We start from the raw sequence: 18039 nt of genomic DNA, 5'->3' as shown, positions 1-18039 counted from the left end.
CACTAACATCCCCAGTGACACCAATACAGCGATCAATGCTAATAGAAAAAGGACTAACTCTTTTCTATTAATGACACTGGGCAGGAAGGGGCTGACATCTGGGGCAATCAAAGGGTTAACTGTGTGCTGTATTTTGCTAGGGAAAAAATGCTGTTTTGTATCTCTCTGCTGTGCAGAGAATTACAAAAGCATTATGTCCATGCTGACAGCAGAGAGACCTGTGTTTACACACAGGTCTCTCCCCTCTCAGCTTTCCTGACAATCACAGAGTGACCGACATCTCTAGCCGCCAATAGCGGCATGCGCCCCCTACATGGAAATGAGAAAATTTTATACACACACACACACACACACACACACACACACACACAGTGATTTTGCACATCCCTAATGCCCTGTAGCAATACTTCTGATATATGGCAGAGGGCAAGAAGTTAAAAGGCAAAATTTACACCAGTCTCTGCATTCCCTTGCTTGAATTTACTAAAAATTTGTGGAAATATGGAACATAAATTGGAACTACCACTATTTTATTCTCTAGGGTTTCTGCTTTCAGAAAATATATAAATGTTAGGAGGTTTTATGTAATCTTCAGGCCTAAAATTATTCTTTAAAAACTTGAGCAAAAAACTGCTCTGGCAGTGAAAGGGAAAAAGGATAAGTCGGACACTCCCCTTTCCTGACAAGCAGCCAATCAGTGCTCATTACACTAAAAAGGGAGAAGATAAACAGTGCAAGGTAAAAAAAATATTAAACCGTTTAAGTAGCCATAGAGCCCCTTTTGTTTTTAAAAAGCCCCAGACATTTATAGTATCACCTCCGATATAAATACAGTTTTGGTTTTTATATATATATTATCAGGACAAGTAGATTGCCATGAGCGACAAGTAGATTGGGGCACAGATTTGGTCCCTGGACAAGTGGTTTTTTTCAAAAATGTCCACACCCAATTCATAGTGTGTTTATAAAATGTTCCTGACCACATCTGGTATGAAGCCATGCAGCCTCATGAACACGGGATGTGTATCTGCTTTTACAGGTGCTGGACTTTGTCACATGCCTGGTGATGGGGTCCTGCGCGTTTTCAAAACGTTGCAGCTTTCCTTTGTGAGGCGATTGTTCAATATAAATAGCCTTTGGGACAACACTGGGGATCCATGGTGTGCTGACAAACATGAACATTGGACTTTTTTTTCAGTTTCTAAAAGCCGTCCTATGTTAACCGATCTATAATGCACACAGGCATTCATTCAGAAGAGAAGCTTTGGGCAGGGAAAACATGCAATTGTGCCTTACTGCCAGGTGAATTTAACCCTTGAGAGTCAGTTGATGGCTGGAGTAAGTCTGGTGGGCAATGGAAGGAATGGACGCCCACACTCACCTTTAGGGGCAGATTTGAAGCCCCTTTTCTCAGTGTACGGAGGGCCTAGCGCTGACCTCCGGGTATGATGTGCCCTGTATACACAATGATAGAGAACACTGCTGAGGCCGCCGCCTCCTCTTGTACGGAGCTCCCGGACAGCGCCCCCTCCCTCTCCTCAGCTCATGCACCGGCCTCAGGACACACAAAGCATGGCTCTGCCATACACATCTCTAGCGCGAATGAGAAACGGCGGGGCGGTAACGAGGCCTCCCCACCTGACCCCTACCTCCTTGAGCCGGGCCACGAGCACGTTTTTCACTCCGGTCACGTCCAGGTTCCTCAGCTTTAGCTCGGATTTCAGGTCGATGACACGGAGCTCGGTGACTTTCTTCTTCTCAGGGGCCCCGCTGGACGAAGCCATTTTAGTCGGCTTGATACGGGCACTAAGATGTCGCCGTGACACGTGATGGAGCTCCAGGACAAGCCCCGGAAGTGGCGATCACGTGCACGGTGCAGCTTCCGGACACAAAGTCGGGCATTAAACAGCGGGCTACTGCCCTTCCCTCCCGCCAGCCAATTACAGCTCATCGACCCGGTCCGGGATGGATTCACCCGCCTTCAGAAAGGGCAGCACGACACATGCAACAATGTGCCCTCGCAGTGCCGTAAAGCGAGCTCCGCCTAATGGGCTGCTGGAGATTACTGTCCAGTGGGGTGCCTACCCTGCCTCTATGACCCGTGCAATCAGTGTGATGGAGAGATAGTGTACACATTGGATTCAAATGAAGGAAATCTGAACATGAATGCTAGTCACAAGTCACAGTAAAATCACACAATTTGTTTGCAATTTATGAAGCCTCTGCTACTTTGCAGTGCAATTCCACTATATTCTATGTAGGTGAAATCGCAACAAAACAGCAGAAAACATAATGCAAGAACTACTTTAGACATGACTGCAGCAAATCACACGTTAAAGACACTGACATTCCTTAGGTGCGATGTCACACCGGTGTGACAGGGCCACTGCTAGATTCCCACCTCTGCATTTTTACGATTGATTTTTTCAGCACGTTTTGGAACAAGTATTTTTGATACTTACCTTATTGGAAAAAAAAAAAAAGCATTAACTTGGATACAACTTTGGATGGGTGCAACTGTGGATGCCACGTGAGAGTCAGTGTGTAAATTCACACTACATGAACAGAACAGTAATACTTTGCTATTCTCAAAAAAAAAAAAAAAATTACACCCATCCAAAGTCACATAAAAAAAAAAAAACGCATCACATGCGTTTCTGCCACGTGTCCATTTAAGACTACTGAATCAAAAAAAAAAAAATCATGTTGCGTTTTAAAAAAAGGACAAGTTCACCTTTTTGGAACATGTTACATCTGTTTCTAGGGTGGAACATGTAACATGTTTCCAATGCTGCAGCCCCCCCCCCCCCAGGAAGAAGGTCCCTGTACTAGCTGTCAGCCCACACAGCCGCGTCATTCATTGTGTTCTGGGAATGAAAACTGCAAGGTGTCAGCTCGTATTTCTCAATGAGCTATTAATTCATTGAAGTTTCCTGTCGGAATATCTGCTGGCTCCTACATCCCTGTACAGCAAGCAAATATCCTGACAGGTCTGCAGGAGACCTGTGTAGCTGGCCAGCTAAGACCAGTCCTAGGTTGCTAATATGGTTCACATATATGTGTATACCAAACCTGCCAATAACCTCAGTACAGTATATATGTGCATATGTTAAAGCCAAAAGCAGAATCATTGCTGTGATTTATGTCTTTGAATGTTATATGACATTTTTATATTAATTGTGTTAGCAGAAGCAGAAAAGGAAAATATGCCTTTAAGAGTTAGTATAAGGTAAGCCAATCACAGCCAGCCTCACACTGTACAGAGCCTTAACCAATCCCAGCCAGTTTCATTTATGCCTGTGTAAAAACTCCCTGCTAAGATTTTCTAGAGACACATGCTCACCAGACAGAAGAGGAAACAGACAAAGTTCCAATCAGAGAAGCTCCATGGAGGCAGAGAAGGCCAAATAGGTATTTAATGCACTTGTGTGTTCCTCTATTGTTTAACAGTGCAGGTAGATCTGTGTCTAAAAACTGTTGTGTGTGTTTACTTGTAGTTCCACCGAACTTACGAATCAAGTCACTGTAGAGTAATCATAATCCAATCGAATCTATCGAACCTAACGAATCTATCGAATCAACCCAATGTAATACGAATTAAACCATTGTAATATGAAAGAAGAAAGCCATTGTAAGCAGTGTTATATGAAGAAGATTGAAGTTATTAAAGAAGTTAACTAAAGTATTCGGTGTGCTCTTTAAACCTACTGCATCCATAGAGCGGCATTGGAGGAATTACAGAGTAAAGTCAGTCTAATCAAACAAAGAAACAGCAATTGCATAATTTTTCTAATACCACAGCGCACTAGGCACCAAAGGGTGCTGCGCCTGCCACAACCTGCATGGCATCAGCGATCTACTTATCGCTGGTGCAACGCTTTCCAGGCTCCTGCAGTCAAAAAATATACATGCAAAATTTTTTTTTACCAGGAAAAAAAAAAAATGTGCATTTATTATTTTTGTGCAAAATGTGAACTTATCCTTTAAAAAAAGTACCTGACCCTTTCCAAAACCACAAATGTAAAAGGAGTCCCAAAGGAAAACATGTTAAATGGATTGTAGTCCATTCTGCAAAACACACTAAATGCATTGGTGTGAACCAGGCCTTACAGCCCCCAAACAATTTTAAAAAAGTTTGTATATGTGTAATGAAAAACATCAGTTTTTAAGACGAGGGGTGGCATTGTGATTTTGTTGTAAAATGTATTCCAATCTAATTCTAAAATACTAATACATAGTGCTGCACCGAAATGAAAATTCTGGTGCCGAAACCGAAAATTCACTTGCCCAAAAGCCAAAACCGAAATGCGCAGTCTTAAAAAAAAATAAATAAAAATACACTGATTGGGAAAAAAAAAAAAAAAGAAGGGCTGGAATTGGAAACGGTCCTCCAAGAGCATAGAGATATGTGGAGGCCAGCTTTCCTTCACTAATCTCTATGCACAGCATCAGGATCATTTGATAGTTTCTCAGGTAATGCTGAGAACTACCAGGCGGCGGCTGGCGGCAGCAGTGGTGGGCAGGCAGTAAGGGGTGGGGTTATTTCGGCACCTGTATCTGCTTTTTTTTTTGTATTGGTTGACAGCCGAAAGGCGTTTTTGGCCGAAATGTTTCGGCCACCGAAATTTCGTTGCATCCCTACTAATGCACAAAATAGAAAAGAAAAAAAAAAAAAGAAAAAATAATATGGATAGCCATATAAATATAGAAGCTGCCAGCCCCTGATGTTGTCAATCTGACAAACAGCGTCGGATGGAACCTGTGATGCATGACGTTAGCAGACTGAACGCCACGGCCATTTTGATGATTTGTTCTAAACGCTTTTAAACATTAGAATTCATGTGAGTGCAATACTTTACATAAAAGGAGCGTGTTTTAAAAGTACTTCACTATGGACGTTTCTTTTTAATCTTTATAGGATAATCATTCTTTTCTTCCGATGGCATTCCTGGGTTAACCTCTATGGAGCTTAATGTATTAACATATTAAGTACCTAGAAGGCTGGATGTGGATAAAGTGCTGAGAAACCGGAACACCTTTTAGTACTTTCAGTATTTAAGACCATTCTATAGCTTGAGGGTCTTAATATCTGGTAAACAGTTTGGGGTTGCCACTGTGGTGTCATGGTTGATCAGCTCTGGACATAAGCTGGTGTTTGGACTGTTTCCTTCCTTCTGGATGAAGTCATTCTTTTATGGACTGTTTTTTAGTGTATATTTAGCACTGCATGTTTAGAGTACAATTCTAAAATACTCTGGCCTGGCTTCGGACACCTCTGGCAGTCACAGCTGAGGTCACCATGCCTCTTTACGGTATCCTGGGGAGAGCTGGGTGCCTGAAATCCCAGGACAGCTCCCTTTAGTATAGTGCTCACCCTCCAGGCTGGCGGCTTCTCTCCTTGTCCAGTAGCCAGCTGCAGATCCCACAACTTCCCACAGTGCCTTCCCATTAGCAATGTCCTCACATTTGCTGGAGGAAGCAATGTTTTTTTATAGCTCAGATCCTTTTTATGCTTGTGAGTAACATATTAACTTTAATAGATCTACTTTGGCTTGCAGATTTTCACTACGTGGAGTCCTTTCTCCATCTCATGGTCTGTGTTGTGATACAACTACTGAAGTACTTATGAGCCTTTGGAGGATAACTGCATAGGTTGCCCATTATCACCTATACGAGGACCCATTTGTTACATATGACCTCAGATGATTAGAGGTCATTTGTCAAGAGGCTCACAATTCACATTGGTTGATGGGAATAAACTACCACCACTGCACTGGATACGTGTGGATTGTTTTCAAAGATTTAGGAGTCGATTTGGATGTGCACTTTCACTATTACAAGTACTCATAGCATCGGCAATTTCCACAGCGCTATACATATGCAATTATGGCCAAAAATACTGGCACCCCTGCATTTGTCAAAATAATGCACCACTTTGCCTAGAAAATTGTTGCAATTACAAATGTTTAGTTATTGTCATGTTTATTTTCTGTGTGTTGGTATGACATAAAAGTGGAAAAACAAAAAGCCAAATCTGACACATTTCATGCAAAACTCCAAAAATGGACTGGACAAAATTATCGGCACTCAATATTTGGTAGCACACCCCTTGGAAAAAACTGCAATCAAAATCGCTTCCTGTAACCATCAATGAGTTTCTGCCACCTCTCTACTCAAGTTTCAGACTGCTCTTCTTTCGCCAACTGCTCCAGGTCTCTCAGTTTGGAAGGATTCCTTTTCCCAATTGCTGTTTTGAGATCTCCCCACAGGTGCTCTATGGGATTGAGATCTGGACTCATTCAGTACTCTCAGTGCTTTGTCTGAAACCATTTCTGGGTGCTTTTTGACGTGCGCTTTGGGTCATTGTTCTGCTGTAAGACCCATGACCTCTGATGGAGACCCAAGTTTCTGACACTGGGCCCTACATTGCACCATAGAATTATTTGGTAGTCTTCAGATTTCAGACATACCATGTACACGGTCATGGCATTCAGTGCCTGAAGCAGCAAAGCAACACCAAAACATCAGTGAACCTCCACCATGTTTGACTGTATTCTTCTCTTTAAAAGGCCTCATTGCTTTTTCTGAAAACAGTAGAATGATGGGCTTTACCAAAAAGCTGTAATTTTGTTTCATCTGTCCACAGGACATTCCCACATAAGGATTTTGGCTTCCTCGTAAGTTTTGGCAAACTCCAATCAGGCTTTTTTAGGTTTCTCTGTCAGCAGTGAGGTCCCTCCTTGATCTCCTACCATAGCATCCCTGTTCAGATAGCAAAATGTAGTGTGAGATGACAGTTGTACTTTGTGCCTGAAGGTCAGCTTGAATTTGTCTGGAAGTTGATTGAGGTTCTTTATCCACCATTCCAATAATCCTTCATTGCAATCTTTGATCAATTTTTCTCTTTCAGCCACGTCCAGGGTGATTAGCTACAGTGCCATGGGCTATAAACTTCTTGACAACGTTACACACAGTGGACACAGGAACATTAAGATCTCTGGAGATGGACTTGTAACCGTGAGATTATCCATTCACTCACGGAGCGGCTAGGCCCCATCCCCTTTCTTCTCATTGGCTCACTGGCTGTGATTGACAGCAGCAGGAGTCAATGGCTCCCGCTGCTGTCTCAGCCAATGAGAGGGAGTCCCAGTATAGCAGAAACTCCAGTGCACATCGCTGGTTCAAGAGGGGGCTTAGGTGAATATTAGGGGTGATGCTGCACAGAGGTTTTTTACCTTCATGAATAGAATGCACAAAGATAAAAAAAACCTTGAGCATTCACAACCACTTTAATTACAAATTACAGAAGCATCACAAACTTGGAATGCAATTATTAGTTACAATTTTGAGAACTTGACAATAAATTTCATCCATTCCATTTCTGGAGTTTTGGGTGGAATATGTCAGATTTGGCTTTTTGTTTATCCACTTTTTGTGTCATACCAATACAAACAAAATAAACATGAAAAAGCCTAAACATCTGTAATTGCAACAATTTTCTGGGCAAAGTGGTACACCATCTGAAATGCAGGGCTGCCAATATTTTTGGCCATGACTATATACTGTACATTCAACATCAGTCCCTAACCCTCAAGGAGCTTACACTCTAAGGTCTCCAACTCACATTCATACATACGCATACTAGGGCCAAATTTAGACAGGAGCCAATTAACCTACCAGCATGTCTTCAAGATTGTGTGAAGGAAAGCAGAGTACGGAGAAAACCCACGCAGGCACAAGTAGAACATGCAAACTCCAAGCAGGTGGTGCTGTGGTTGGGATTCTATACTAGCATTTTTTGGTTGTAATTTTTTCACTAGTCTAATTTTTTTTCTCACTAGAATAATGGCCTTTTAATTCCACTTTCACGAGTGGACCGATCGGGTCTGCCTGCTCTTTTTTATTTTTTTTTTATTTAAAAGGTAGACCCAATCAGACCACCCACTGTTCTCTATGGGGAAGTGGATGTAAATAGACATGGGTCTGTTAACACCTGCCTGTATCCGATCCAGTCTGCCAAAAACAGACAGATGAGGATCAGTTCCCCATCCAACTAGCGGACCGGATGACAATCGGATGTAAATGGGCAGTCAGTCCGTTTACATCCGACCACCCCAGAGAGAACAGCAGGCTCTGAACGTGTCCACTCTGCACAAGGAGAGCAAACACGGACCTGTCATCTGAATGCTCAGAGGGGATCAGTGGACAGATCCTCCGCTGAGCAGGTGGATCCACTTATCAGAGTCCGCCCCGTTTGAAAGGGGCCTAAGGGTTGTGTGTGTTTTAGTTTGTCGATTACTACACATTACTTATGGGGGGGGGGGGGGGGGGGGGAGCACTGCATATTTTGCTTAATATAGCTGATATTTTGCAAGCAGCTCCCCAATTTATGATTTATGTTTTGTCTGAATTATCACAGAGTACAGAGTTGAAACACTGCATAGAAGACTCATATTTTGTATTCCCATTCCATTATTGTACAAGTATAAACTTGTTTTCAATGCTGGGTCACAGAACGTTTTCGAAGGATTTACCAGTCCCCGGTCTCAAAAGGTTGAGAACTACTGATCCAGCCCACTGCAAAAAAAAGCGTGTTCCCCCAGCATTCCCAGGAGGAATGACATCAACCACACTTCCGTGGAAGCAAGCCATACTGAAGTGGAGCACTAGCCTTAGAATAAAACATTGCCGGCAGGTAGGCTTTTATTGCAGAAGAGTCTACGTCCCTCCAGTAAATATTATTTACCTGCTTACTAGCAACATGTCTTCTGAATGTACAGTCACGCATGAGTGGTTCAAAAGGTACATTCTCAGCATGCCTTTATAAGTTAAACTTAAGGCAAAACTTTTTTTTTTAGTTTTATATACTGTACAGTAGAAAGATAATACATCAGGTTTGCATAGCTATGTATCCCCATTAGAGTAATTCACTCTGTCCCAAAGACCAACATCAAAAGTGAAAAAAAAACTCCCAAATTGTGAGTGGTGACCAGAACAGAAATCAAGAATTTTCCAATAGGGTCACTAGTTCTGGTGACAGACAGAACGTTCCTCACAGAAGCCAAGACACAGCGACCAGAGGGTGGAACTGGCCTTTGTCTTAAGTGTCCAGCTGCCAGAACCCAGCAGAAGCAACTGGCTTTCGTGATGTGAGAGAAGATTACTGTTTGGAATCTGTGCTGTGGCACCTGAGCAACAGATCAAAGCAGGACAAGACTTAGGCTACGTTCACACTAGCTTTGTCAGCAGGCGTCAGGGAAGCGTTTTTAACGCTTCTCAAACGCCTATGAAAATTCTGCACATGGCAGCACACACTGCTGTTCACACGGAAGCATTAGCATTGCGGCAAAACCGACGCCTTATGTCCAGTCAGGAGTTGAAGCCTCCCATTCAAGTCTATGGTGCTGCTCCACAAATGCCTGGCAGGTGGTTGCGACGCGGTTGCAGAGCGTTAATACCATTTAACTTCATTATAGGAGTTTGTGGTGTGGTTTTAACACTCAAAAACCGCCTCAAAACTGCGCATAGGGCGTTTTGGGAGAGTTTGAGAGCATTAAAAACGCTTCCCAAACGCCTGTCTAACGCTATAGGGGAATCTGGCAAGAGTTAGAAAAAGTCGAAGTGTGAACTAGCCCTTAAATGGTTAGTTCACCTTTACCACAAAACTACCTAAGCAGGGAAGGGGCGCCTGTAGGTAAAAACAAACTAGCAGCTTTGACGAAAGTTCAATAAAACCCTTTCTATAGGTATAGGCCTTTTACATATCTCCCCAATCCTGGGCAAAATACCGCCAGAGATGACATCATCCCGTCCTGCCTTGTTGCCATGATGTTCCCAGCCGATTCAAACCCCATTGCAAGAGTGCTCTCTTCCCCTTCACAGTAGTGTTGTAGCTATGGAGGAGAGGACCACAAAACTGGTTTTGATGGTTGACTCCTGCGACGATAGGTTGAGCTGCAATGGCTGGAAGTGTCTCAGCGACATCCTAGCAAAAAGGCAGGATGAGAGGATATCAACTCCATTTGATTTTACATCCAATGAATAGTACATACCATAGCTCCTCCTGTTTGAAATAATGAGGGGACTCCCAATACATAGTTACATATAGTTAGTCTGACTGAAGAAAAAAAAAAAAAAAAAACACCCCACAAACAACTTTACCTATAAAAATAGTAAGCAGTTATGTTCTGTGTATCCAAGAAAGAATCCAGGCCTTTTTTAAAGCAATCCACTGAGCTGGCCAGAACCAAATCTTGAGGGAGTCTATTCCACATTTTTAGCAGCTTACTGTGAAGAAACCTTTCCGTGCTAGATTTCTATTCCTCCAGGCGTAAAGAGTGCCCCCTTGTCCTCTGTGATGACCTCAGGGTGAATAACGCTACGAGTTCACTATATGAACCACTGATTTATACATGTTTATTATATCCCCCTTAATCTCTTCTCAAGAAAGAATACATTCAGTTCCTCTAATACTTCCTCATAGATGAGCTCCTCCATGCCTCTTATCAGTTTGGTTGTCCTCCTCTGTACTTTCTCCAGTTCCCCAATGTTCTTTTTGTGATTTAGTGCCCAAAACTGAACTGCATATTCCAGATGAGGTCTTACTAATGATTTGTACAGGGGTAATATGATATCTCTCTCTGGAGTCTATACCTCTCAATGCAAGAGAGGATTTTGCTTGCTTTAGAAACCGCAGCTTGGAATTGCATGCCATTATTAAGCTTGTGATCTACCAGAACCCCCAGATCCTTCTCCACCATTGATTCCCCCAGTTGTACCCCCCCTAGTATGTATGATGCATGCATATTCTTAGCCCCCAAGTGCAGAACCTTACATTTATCAACATTAAACCTCATTTGCCACATAGTTGCCCAATTACACAGAGCATTGAGTTCGGCTTGTAAATTGGAGATATCCTGTAAGGACGTTATTCCACTAAACAGCTTGGTGTCATCTGCACAGACTGAAATGGGATTTTTAATCCCAGACCGTACATAATTTATAAATATATTAAAAAGTAAGGGTCCCAACATTGAACCTTGGGGTACACCACTGATGACCCCAGACCATTCAGAGTATGAATCATTAACCACTACCCTCTGAATACGATCTTTTAGTCAGTTTTCTATCCATTTACATACTGATTTTTCCAAGCCTGTAGACTTTACCTTACACATTAGCCGTGTGTGAGGAACTGTGTCAAACGCTTTTGCAAAATCCAAGTATACCACGTCCACCGCCACCCCTCTGTCCAAGGTTTTGCTCACCCCCCTCATAAAAAGAAGTCAGATTTGTTTGACAACTTCTGTCTTTCATGAATCCATGCTGTCTGTTGCTTCAAATATTTTTTTTCCCAGCAAGAACTCATCTCTGTGGTCTTTTATTAAACTCTCCAGTATCTTCCCAACTATAGAAGTTATAACTAACAGGTCTATAATTACTTGGTAAAGATTTTGATCCCTTTTTAAATATTGGCACCACATTGGCCTTACGCCAATTCAGTAGTACTATGCCAGTCATTAAAAAGTCTCTAAAAATTTGAAACAATGGCTTTAAATTGACAGAGCTCAATTATTTAGGGACCCGTGGGTGTATGCCATCCGGTTCATGTGATTTATTCACCTTTATTCTGTCTAAATATTTTTGGATCATATCAATTGTGAGCAAATGTGGGGCTGTGTCAATACCATGCCCATTCCAGACAAGAGCTCCCCCATGCTCCTTTGTATACACAGAGCTGAAGAAGGCGTTTAATATATTTTATTGTTACATTCATTTAATAATACAGATGGAGTTGTTCTGGTTCCACTCCAGAAAAATCTCTGGTCCCTCATTCATCTCCATCCTGCTGTTTTCTTCGTGTTTGCACAAAGGGTTAAAATTTTACAGTAATTCGCCCCAGCAACAGCTGGCACTGCACACGTGCGTGGTCTCCTTCTCTAGCCGAACATGTGCGCATAGTATGATCACCCCGGAGTGGCCTCAGTGTGAAGTTCAACCTGTCCTGCAAACAACCAGGAGACCAATGTAGGGTTTTTTTTTTTTTTCTGGAGAGGACCCAAAACTGCACCATCTGTAATGTGAGAGCCTTCATTTTGAACAGTGGGAGATACATGTACTATTCATTGGATGTATAATTGCTTAGGGGGAAGGTCGAGTCTGAAAAATAGGGATGCACTGATATACAGGCGGCCAAAATGTATCAGCCGAAAACCGTGTTACAGACATTTTGCTGGGGGGGGGGGGGGGGTGGAGGCCCGATAATGGCTGCAGAAAAACTAGCAATTCTACCACCTTTAGGATGAGTTTTTCACAGATCATGTGACCAAAAAAAAACCCACACATCAAAACGCAACATGTATGTTTTTGATGCGTTTTCAATGCACTTCAGGTCTGGTTCGCACCAATGCAGTTTGCATTTTACATGCACGTTTGACATTTTGCATTTTTTTGGGCCAACTTATTACTGGGCAGATTAAAAATGCATCAAAAACACAACATGTGCGTTTTAAAGCATTTTCAATGTATTTCAGGCCTGGTTCACACCAATGCAGTTTGCGTTTTGTACGCGCATTTGATACTTTCTGCGATTTTTGTTACTAGGCGCATTACGAATGCAAAATACGGCAAAACCACACTACATGCGTTTTCTACAGTGTCTCCATTTAAGTCCATTGAACCAAAAACACAACGTTTTGAAGTTAAAAAAAAGTCCTTGACCTTTCCAAAAAATGCAGCAGCTCAAAAAAGCAGATGTGAACGTGTACCATAAGAAACCATGTTAAATAGACTGTAGTGCGTTTCTGCAGAAAACCCTAAAGAATGCATTGGTGTGATCCAGGCCTCAATGGGGAGGTGCGTTTTTGGTGCAGGATTTGTTTTTAACACCACAAGGAAAGCACAACGGACCAGTGTGAAGATATACATTGAATTAAACGGGTAAGTTCACTTGTTTTTTTCTAAACCCCTATGTACGAATATAGCATACTACTACTTTTTCAGAAATTCAAAAAAAACTTTCCATTTTTTTCTACCCATGTTAATGTCAACGTCCAGATGGATGTACAAAAAAAGCTTTTCTACTAATCCTGCCTTATATTCTGTAGAGCCTTTAGGTCATGACACAGGAAGGAGTTCAACAGCCGACTTCCATTAGCACACCCCCTGCATCATTTACCCTCCCACACACTTCCAGGGACACAAATATTAAATGAAAAGCACTCAGTTATTGTTCTCACTAAACACACAGACATCGATTTTTGTTATTTTACCTTAACTTTCACCTTGTGTAGATCATTCATTTGGCAGAGTGTGCTGAGTGAACAGGTAACAGCCTATGTGGATAGAGCTGTAGCACTGAAAACAGGAGAATTGTGTTCTAGGTTGTGTAAAGTTCACATACACTATACAATCTGATTGTACACTATACAATCTGATTGTACAATCTCCTTTAGATTCACTATCAACTATGTAGTGCAAGGGCCTGCCTGATTGGACACAGAGTGATTGGAATAGGAGGACACACCTATCCACCCACAGTTCGGGAAAATCTAAAGGAAATTGTACAAAGACTGTACAATCAGATTGTATTGTATATGGCTATCATTATACCAGTAGATAGGAGGGAGTGGATGGAGATACTCAGCTTTTAAGCCCCATTCAGATATCAGCGGGAGTTTTTTTAGGGCGTTTGAGCATTTTCACTTGTCATGCATAGGGCAGCTCATCCACTTGAATGGGCTGCCGTGCACGCAATAATTGCACTCCAGAACTTGCTTTTAGAACCAGTTAACACCATAGAAACACAGTCCAGATGCGTTCCAAATGCATGTTTACATGCGCGACTTACGTGTTCCTATTCTTTTTTTTCCCCTGCTCTCCAATTTAAATAGGGAGGTGCATTTTTGTGTTTTACTGTAATCCAGTACAGTTCAGAAAAAACACAGCATATGTTCTACTTTTATTCCTCTGCACTGTAACTGACTGCACCAGTGTGAACTATGCCATTGGCAACCATGTAACATACAATCAATGCGTTTTTGATGCAGGAAAAAAAAAAATGCACTGGACTGCATGTGGTGTGAACTGGCCCTAAAGAGTAGAGTGTGGTGCTTTTCTTAGTGATTTTTGGTGCAGCGCATTTCTGAAATGGAAGGTAAAGCACGCATTTTCTGTACAGTTTGCCATGTGTTCAGAAACAGATGTAAATGGAGTCTCGTTCTTGTGTAAAACAAAACAATTTCACTTTCAGGCCCCATTCACATCTACCATAGTGGGAGCAGTTTTTGGCTGATTTTACCTGTGATACGCATAGGGCAGCCTGTTGATTTCAATGGGCTGTGCTCACATTTTGGCGTCATGTGGATTGGCGCTTTTTTTTTTTTTGTACTATGTGTTTTGCTGCGATTGCCACTTTTTTCACATGGAAAAGTGTGTTTGCGTCTGTGGTTAACAGCACACCAATTAATGACACAGAAAGTGCAACTAGTTAATTTTAGGTGTATAAAAAGGTGGCCATACACAATGCAATCTGATTGTACAATCTCTGTACAGTTTCCTTAAGATTTTCCAGAACTATGGAACAGGAGGACCCACCTATCTACCCAATCATTCTGTGTCCAATCAGGCAGGCCCTTGCACTACATAGTTAACAGAATATCTAAAAGGAGATTGTACATTTATATTGTATAGTGTATTTGAACTTTACACAACCCAGAACACAACTCTCCTGTTTCCAATACTAGAGCTCTATCCACATAAGCTGTTGAGCCGCCTCATCAAAGCAAATCAGTGAAGCCGAAAAATTACGTTTGCAAAATCTTATAATAGAAAAAAACTTTTTTGCTCTTTGTTTATAGCGCAAAAAAATAAAACACCCAGTGGTTATTAAGTACCACCAAAACAAAGCTCTATTTGTGTGAAAAAAAAAATGATAAAATGTGCATATAGGTACAGTGTCGCATGACCGTGCAATTTTCTAAGTGTGAAAGAAACAAAAGCTGAAAATTGGCCTGGCCATGAAGGGGGTATAAGTGGATAAGTCTATGCAGGAAAAAAGGCAGAAGAAGAAATAGAAAAGCTTTTTTGTACATCCATCTGGACACAGACATAAGGTGGGTAGAAATAAAAATGGAAAACTTTTGAATTGCTGCAAAAGTAGTAGATTAATGCTATATTGATACATAGGGGAGCAGGAATTAACTCCCTGGCGGTATTCCCGAGTGTAGCTCGGGGTAAAGTTTCAGTACCAAAAGCGGTAACCCCGAGCTACACTCGGGCTTACCATGCAGCGTTGCACAGGGAGTCCCTGCAGTGTTGACCTTCTCCTTCGCTCCCGCGATGCGTCACCTGCAGCGGCCCCGGCCATCTCCTACAGCCGATGCCAGCATCCGGCTTCCGTGTTCTGGTCCCTGAGACGTCGGGACGTACGGCGGCAAATTTGAATTTTTTTTAAAAAAAAATTCAATTTTTAAAAAAAAATGATTACATAGTAAAACATTGCTGTTTCAAAACATTTCACATACATTTTGCCCCGAGTGCTTTTCCCTGTCCCCTGCCTGCAGTTTGACTGTTCTTTCTGCCTTACAAAAGTCCATGGCGTCCAAAAAGCGTCCCTTTATGTCAAAAGCGGTTTTAGACCAGCTAGAGAACAGCGATCGTAAATCAGAGCCACTTGCAGAATTGAGTGATGATTCGTGGGGAAATTCGTCATCAGACACTGAAAACGATTTTGCGGCTTTGCTCAGTGATGTGCGAACTTGGCGCTATATTTCAAATTTCAGTGTTTTTGGTTTGATTATATTATTTAAATGTTTTATATTATTTTTTGATTATTAAATTATAATTTATGATTTTGTGTTTCAAGTTTTATCATATCCGGAATGTTTACTACTCTTGCTCGGACAGATTTCAGTGAGTTATTCCTAAACTACAGGCCTACAATAAAAAAAAAAACAAAAAACCAAAAACCATTTCCATGCAAAAAAATGGTACCGCTTTCAGCACCAAAAATCTGAAATAATCATACCGCCAGGGAGGTTAAGGGAAAAAAAAAAACAAAAAAAACCCACACACACACCACAACAGTGAAGGTGAACTTATCCTTTAAAAAGGCATGCATTTTTCATGAGCTTTTCTTGTGCAAAAAACTGCTCAGTGTGAAAGCAGCCTATTGGCTGAAAGGTGCTGAAAATAAATTCATACTCATTTAAAAATTCATAATTCTAAAGCTGAAAATACACTTGTAAATATAAAAAAAAATATAAAATTAAAAAAACACACTCTCATCTCTGTTTTCGACTAAATGCATCCTGAATTTTCATTTCAGCGCACCACTACTGGAAATCTTATTGAAAAAGGTAAGTATGTGAATTGAGGACATTTCAGCTCAACAGGTAAAAGGGGTGTGGGGGGGAAATAAAAAAAAAAAAAAAAACACACACCACCACAGTACAAAAACACACATATTGTAGTGGCACGTCAAACAATCACAGCAGGTGTGCAAACATGCCAGTCAACCAGAGTACATAGTAGTCACTTCACAGCACTGTCTGATGCGATTATATCTTTTATGCAAAAAAAAAGTCACTTTACAGACCTGTTCCACTAACCAGGAGCAAAATGAAAACTGCCCGAGGCTTTGTGAACCAAGGCAGACAAATACTATATACTTTTCATATCTTTACTTCCAATAATGAAGTGAAGATAACTTTTCTGCACAGGAACACATGCAAATACAACCGAGCCTGTGAAAGAGCACATGCAAATTACCTTTCCAGCAGCTCAAGACTTAAAAGTCTGCAAAATGTTTAGGGAGCAGTTATGCTTTAGTTTTAACACTTCTGGGTGTGTTAAATATATGATTGACAGGTTAAAGAAACCATAGCATGTAGGAGGGGCTGATAGGTTACAGGCTTAGTTGTGTTACACAGTCCTATGGTAACAGGGTCACCAAAAATGAAAGATGCTTGCCAAAGTCAGTTGGCATTCACCCACACCTACCATAAGCTGTAGAGGTAGGAGAGCTTTCAGAAAGGCTTGCACAGACAAAGAGGAAAGACAACACAAGGCAGATAGGAGCATAACATTGTGGGCACTACCATACAAACCATGAGTATACTTGAGAATAGTCAGCGTTTCGAAAATTCCTCTTTGCTGCCCGACCAGTTACAGCTCTTCAACATCATCATCCCACCCCACCCTACATTCCTCATACTGAAGCTCCCCCAACACTCCGCACCTTTGACCTTACTACCATCGAAGAAGTCTCCAAGATCCTCTCTGATGCCCGCCTCACCACCTGCCCCCTCGACCCTATCCCCTCACAACTCCTACAACCTCCCTCCCCCTCCATCCTACGCTCCCTCACCCACATCTTCAATCTCTCCCTCTCCTCAGGCACTTTCCCCTCCCCTCTGAAACATGCACACATCACCCCCATACTTAAAAAGCCCTCCCTGGACCCCAATGACCCGAACAACCTCAGACCCATCTCCCTGCTCCCATTTACATCTAAACTCCTCGAGCGCCTAGTCTACACCCGCCTATGCTCTCACCTCAACGACAACAACCTCCTCGATCCCCTACAGTCCAGCTTCCGTCCCCTACACTCCACCGAAACTGCCTTACTCAAACTCTCCAACGACCTGCTAACCGCCAAAGCTAATGGCCACTATTCAGTGCTCCTACTCCTTGACCTCTCTGCGGCCTTCGACACAGTCGACCACCCCCTCCTCCTCAAAAAACTACACTCCCTCGGCCTCAGAGATTCTGCTCTCTCCTGGCTCTCATCCTGTCACAACGCTCTTTCAGCGTTACCTATAATGCTACCACCTCCCCCTCTCTGTTGGGGTCCCTCAAGGCTCTGTCCTCGGGCCCCTTCTCTTCTCCATCTACACCTCCTCCCTTGGCCAACTCATACACTCTCACGGCTTCAACTACCACCTCTATGCCGACGACACACAAATCTATCTCTCAACCCCCCACCTCACCCCCTCGGTCTCCGCACAAATCACACACCTGTTTAGCGACATATCAGAC

General features: G+C 42.3%; 1 protein-coding gene and 1 long non-coding RNA gene across 5 annotated transcripts in view; one reads left to right on the top strand and one right to left on the bottom strand.

Moving 5' to 3' along the window:
- The window catches only part of SLTM (SAFB like transcription modulator), a 114586-nt gene that overhangs the window by 82677 nt on the left and 13870 nt on the right, over positions 1-18039 (bottom strand). Inside the window, exon 1 of one of the 4 annotated variants that reach the window (XM_089667677.1) lies at positions 1650-1828. The exons of the other annotated variants lie outside the window; for them this stretch is intronic. Coding sequence (XP_089523803.1) covers positions 1650-1784 — 135 coding nt within the window. The 5' untranslated portion in view covers positions 1785-1828. Of the gene's footprint in view, positions 1-1649; positions 1829-18039 lie in introns of those variants that run through there. 4 annotated transcript variants of the gene reach the window in all.
- LOC149470028 (uncharacterized) lies at positions 1566-3682 on the top strand. Its single transcript, XR_016311207.1, has 2 exons — positions 1566-3411; positions 3498-3682. It is a non-coding gene; the product is annotated as an uncharacterized LOC149470028 (long non-coding RNA).

This window comes from Staurois parvus, unplaced genomic scaffold (genome assembly GCF_062004578.1).
Source record: "Staurois parvus isolate SC_StPar_1 unplaced genomic scaffold, SC_StPar_1.0 ptg000054l, whole genome shotgun sequence".
Lineage (NCBI taxonomy): Eukaryota > Metazoa > Chordata > Amphibia > Anura > Ranidae > Staurois > Staurois parvus.
This window is presented reverse-complemented; position numbering and strand designations above follow the sequence as displayed.